At 40.1% G+C, this 6,000-nt stretch overlaps 1 protein-coding gene across 1 annotated transcript in view; it reads right to left on the reverse strand.

Annotated features, from left to right (window-relative positions):
• btsz (bitesize) overlaps window positions 1-5,177 on the reverse strand; it is a 56,771-nt gene extending 51,594 nt beyond the window's left edge. The window contains 1 exon segment of the mRNA XM_086829872.1: window positions 1,948-5,177. Within this exon segment, the coding sequence (XP_086685998.1) occupies window positions 1,948-2,486 (539 nt within the window). The 5' untranslated portion in view covers window positions 2,487-5,177.
• Window positions 5,178-6,000: the final 823 nt, after the last annotated feature.

The raw sequence follows: 6,000 nt of genomic DNA on the forward strand, positions 1-6,000 counted from the left end.
TAACGTCATTACAATGTACTAACTTGGCCAAAGGGAAGAAGTACTACAAAGTACACTGCAAACAGCAGTATTTTGATATGATTTTCATTTACTTATGTTTTTTATTTTACGAGAGTACTTTTCTTCCCATTTCTGAGATATTTATGAAATATTTTAATAAATTGATTTGAGTCTTTGGTCCATGAATTTCTTTCTCTGTAATTGCGATAAAAGTCACCATAACACGCGGAGTCATTAATGGTCCTCATAAATTTTAAGTGCCTACGCTGTGATTGCTTTGCAAAAAGAATCGTAAAATTAATTAATTATGCACTAGGAAAATGCTATACCATTCCATCGTGTTTTTTGGTTATCGATTTCTTTTTTGCCAAAAGAAATTAAATGGGTTTTCCTTCATGTTTTCTCTTCACCATCGTCCAAAAGTTGAGAAAATTTCAATGCTGCGGGGCTTAAATCGTCGTCAAGGTGAGGCGGACGGACGGACGGACGCATTGTATCGATTCCGTCGTAGGCCTTAAAAATAATTGTCTAAAAGGAAAAACGTGTACGAGTGTACTGACAACGAATGCCGAATGTCGCGCACGAGCGACTAGGCTGGGGGAAAATAGAAAAGGAGGACAATAAAATTGCTTTCCATTTTGTGGCAGCGCCGGCGTGACAATGAAAACACTTTCCAGTTATTTGAATGCCAATGCAGCATAAAACTCGGATCTCCACCTTTCCCCACCTGTCCGAGGCTCCGCCTAACGACGCATTAAAGGCGGGTGGAAAGCCCTGGAACTAGAACAACAAACAATACAGCCCCAGGGTCACGAAGTACCGAGTGCCCCAAAGGAATTGAAAGGCAGAAAAGGGAATTATTCGCCTAAACGAAGTTCTCTGTCCTGCAGAAAAGGGATGCTCTCACAGGCAGTAAGCTCTCCCTTAAAGAAGCACAGAAATGATTTTACTTAACTCTTTCAAATGCTATAAAGTTAAAGGTATTCCTTATTTATGATTACATATCTCTTAAACTTGATCCCATTTTAATGGTCACATTCGCAAGGAGCACTCGGCAGTGTTCACTGTACACACGTAGAACAACAAGAAGCTGTCCTCGAAAACGGAGAACAATTTTCCGCGGAATATCAATTGCGAACACCCGGTTAGCGGTGCCAAGCCAAGCAGGACTCGCCGACTGGCAAGGATGAATGCCAGCGGCAGACGCGCGTGATTTGTCGCCCGAGTGCCGCCAGGTAAGCCCTCGCACACGGATACGTGCACGGGTCTATCCCAATCCAAAGGACTCCACCGGAATCCAGTCGGTGTTCGGAGTCGAAAGCCCAACCCATAAATTGCGGTCTCCAAATGTGCGATACGTGCGTTTCCGCCGACGGGAGTAGTCCTGGGAGAAAAGGCAACTCCGCCACAGTTTTTGCAGTCAATAAAAAACTTGTTTCAAGTGCATTAGCATCTGCCAAAGCAAGTGCATTGTCTGCCAAAAAATACGTATTTTTTCTTTTTTCTGGCAGATTTAATTAAGAAAAGAAGGGGAAAGCTGAGCTTAGGAAGGGGTAGAAAATTCCCGGAACTTAGTTAGTTGCAAAAGTGCTATGTAGCAGCCCGCCTCTCGGACGAGTTTCGATTAAACTTACAAAAAGCTAAAAGAACTGAAAAAACACCTTTGGTAGGAGGAAATGCGATGGACGATACTATAACCAGGTAATCATTGATAGGTGTTAGGTTTCAGACTTGGGTACATTGTTACAAAGTCAAGAATACTTACAATACAAAATGTGGAGACAATTACTGATAACAACATTTTGAACGTTTATAAACTTTAAGATAAAATTAATTAAAGTACAAATTAATATTTTGAAAGGTCTAAAAACCTCATCGCATAACCCAACTACCAAAGATCTCTTGCTATGTTATACAGAAATACGAATATAGAAAGCTTTGACTCACATCATTCTGGTGGCATCCCTTTGCCGCACCGACTCGTCCCGATTGAGCACCTCGATGATCATCTTCCGTTCGTTCTCGGACAGATTCTCCAGGACCTGTGATGTGGCCACCGCCAGTTCCGGTCCCAGGGCATCGATGGTGTCCACTGGTATCCGCTCCACGCTCGTCGTCTCACAGCTGCTTCCCATGCTGCTGCCGTGCAAATTGTACTGAGCTCCGGTTCCCACCGATGACATGGCACCGCCCATGCCCAGACTCATGCCAAGGTTCATGCCGCCGCCCATGCCCATGCTCCTGCCCAGGTTCATGGCTCCACCAACGCCCGTGCTCATTCCCAGGCCCGAGGTTGCAGCTGTGCCGCCGGAGGTTGGGATTGTGGTGCCACCGCTGCCAGCGTACTGCATCATGTTGTTGCTATTGGGCTCTCCGGACGCCGCCGCTGCTGCCGCTGCCGCTGCTGCTGCTGCTGCCGCCCGGTGCTTGTTGTTGGCGGTCTGGGTGGGTGTGGCTGGGAGGCGGGCACTGCGTCCACTTGACATGCTACACCGATGATTTGCACTGACTGCCCGGGGATTTGGGTTTCCAGACTCGGCTCGGCCGTATGCAAATGGAGCTCGAACTATCCACAGCTGACTTGTTAATGCGGCGCCCTTGGCCTTAAAATTTGATTTTAATTTTGCTCTGCCTTGCCGCTAAAATGCACATCATCATTATGACAGATGGGCCAATCGATACCTGCAAAACAAGAGGGAAAAATCAAATATTTTGTAACTCAATGCTGCAAGTTGCGGTGCATGCAAATTGAAATGCTGGCCTTCAATGAAGAGCATAAATTACGCATCAATCCCTGTACCTTAGCCGAAGGCTCTTTCCTGTTTTCTGCCCCCATTCCGCTTTCCACAGTTTTCCCCCAATTAAAATGTTGAATTTTGTGGCAAATACCGCTATCGATTTGCAAAATTCGTTGCATACTTCACAGCGAAGCATCTGCTGCTAAGCTTGACAAATTTAAATCAATTTATTTATTCAGAGTTTTGCGGGGTTAAAGACAACGAATAAAATGTTTAAATTATTTAAATAAATATATGAATCATCGTCGAAATGTGTAAGAATTTTCATTCAACAATTTAAGCAAATATTTGTATAAATTTAAATGGTAGCAGTGACATACATATGTACATATGTATGTAGAAGCGGAATGACTTTCAAACTAAATTCTTTGGCAATAACATTTTATCGACTTGCATCTACATTCTTTACCTACATAAATTATTAAAATTCAGATTATTTTACAACTCTGACTCGTAAGTTTTATATAATAAGTAAAACTTTACTTGGATGACATTTTGAAGTAATAACAATGAGCTTTAAATTTGCATGTCAAATTATTTAAAGACAGTCTAGTCTAGTGTATTATTTAATCAGAAAAGCATTTCTGCAAAGGGAAACTTGGAAAATTATAAATTAGTAGATTTAAATGCTTAAAAATACATTTTTAATCCATGAAATTTCATTATATTTCACAGACTTTAACAAAATGATTTACCAAAATGATGCATTGAAGCGTAATAATCACTTTGAAAAATAGTTAAATATTTATAATTTAAGCGTTGATGAAACTATTGAAATAACTTATTTTATAAATTATAAATCACGCATTGCATCGATAAAATATAAAAGTAAATACCGGAACAGACAAGTCAATAAACTAAAAGAGCTTTAAAAACTATGGTAAAATATGCTTGAAAAATGCTGCAACTTTTTTGCTGGAAAACCACACAGCTTGAATTAATTTTCTCACTTTTCGATTTTCCTATACAATTTTATAGATATTCCATCAGCTTCTGGCCGGGATCACGAACAAACCGGGCCAAAATGACCCAGTTTTTCAGGCTCAACATGGTGCATAAGCCATAAATAAACGAGATGATTAATTGAATACTGAACACGTCGTCATGTTGCTGATGTGGCACACATGCACCCATTCACAGCCTGAAACATTGTGAAAGGGGAATCCCCGCTAAATTACTCAAATATCGATACGTTACATTACGTGTACAGAGTGTGCACACACACGGTGCGTGGATTGCGGCGGAAATACAAAACAAACGCACAAATTCACGCACTTAGCTTAGATTCTAGATACAATATATGTCCAAGAGCGGATGGGGTAAATGTGTGTGTGGTACACACACGATTTGTTGTGTTTGATAAGGTGTTTCGGCTACCATTAGGTTCGTATTACCATGGCAAACAGTTTGTCAACGATTTCCAGGAAAATGTATTAAGTCGAAAGCTTGTATTAACCGAATTCGGAATTAAGCCGAAATGAAAATTCAAAACGTACACCAGAATGTTATGTCATTTCATTAAGCAGTTATGCATTTGAAATAATTGCTTAATTTGTATGTCAATACATCAATTAAAATAATTAAATGACAGGCTACTGATTATTATTCATGGTAAATACCAGCTTAAAATATAAATAGTAAATCAAAATAAAGCCAATAATTATATTGTACGTACATATGTATCTCTTTCCAAAGCCAGAAAAAGCTTTCACTACAAAACACTAAAACGTCATATAAAATGTCATAAAAGAATACAATTTATCTTAAAAAATTTATAGTTTTAAAGATATTAAAGAAACGCTTTCCGTAAAATTCAACAACTAAAAGAAAATACCGCTATTCCTAAGGCTATTTTATGAGAAAATTAAAGCATATAACGAACCTTCCGACATTTTATAGCTACTTTTTATGACTTGCAAAATCGCAGCCATGTTTTTTTTACATCATTCTCCAGCATATTGCTTTGCGAACAACAGAATTTCATTATAGGTCTATAAATAAAATGCATCAAATGTGGCCTGTTTGCCTGATGGTCGGGGCTGCCAGTGATGATGGTGAGACCCCACCACTTACTTTCGTACAAATATTTAAACACTCACAAAAAGTTAATTCAAATATGTATATAAAGTCTGTACCAAGGTTAATATATTTCTGGTTTACAGATCAAAAAGGTTATTTAATTAACTTTTCCATATATAACTGGGGAAAATTAACCATTTCTCTTCCAAATGTTACCTATTAACTTTGAACTTATAGTTGAAATAATTTATTATTTTATTTTTCTTGGTATCACTGCCTGTCGCCGGCAGAGCAACCTGTTACTGGCATCCAGGTGGAGGAGGAATCCTAGTGGATTCTGTGGAGGCGTTTAAACAAAAGAACCCACTCTTTTCTCCTTGTTCAATTTAATTTCCCTGAATAGTTCGAATGTGACTGGGTGAGCAGCGGCGACAGTCAAAAGACATTTAAATGACAATGACAGTTCTACTGTGGCAGCCCAGCGAAGGACAAAGGCGATCCTCGAATGGCGGCGGGGCTTCCTGGGGGAGGGAGGGAAAGTCTGGGTAGCATGCAAAGTCCAACAGTTTTATCGACTTTATGTGTGTGTGTGTGTGTGTGTGTGTGTGCACACAAATTCACACAGACCCGCAGGCACACACACTCGCTAAGGCAACTTCCGACATGGCTGACAAAAGCTGTGTAGGTGCAAAGGCACAACAAAAAAAAAAATGAAAAACGAAAATAGAAAATTGAAAATGTCATAAAGCTACGCCAGGATACGGCAAACACAGTGAGAAATTTGTTTCAAGTCTAGTATTAAGCCTACTAGAAAATATTCTTACCTAACAAACAGGTTGAACATTCTTAATAGTTTGAAAAATAATTTCCTTTAATTAGACTATGTAATGTTTTCTATTACTCTACAGACATTGATATCCTTTCTTCCTGCTAATAGAATTTGGAATTCTCCTCTTAAATATCTATTGACTGTTCGGTCTTTTCCTTCAGTGGATGTGTGTATCCGCGATTTTGCCGACAGACTGACAGACAGACGTTCCGGACTAGGGACATGCGATAGGTGCCAGCAAAGCAGCATCAATCGCGCTCCGCTGACGCTGCTGGAAGATGAGAAATCCCCCTCGCCCCGCCAATATCCTGCGTGCTCCTGATGGATGCATCGCATGTGCAAAGCTGCCGCTCG

This window comes from Drosophila serrata, unplaced genomic scaffold (assembly GCF_035046125.1).
Source record: "Drosophila serrata isolate PLE 108 unplaced genomic scaffold, ASM3504612v1 contig_228, whole genome shotgun sequence".
NCBI lineage: Eukaryota > Metazoa > Arthropoda > Insecta > Diptera > Drosophilidae > Drosophila > Drosophila serrata.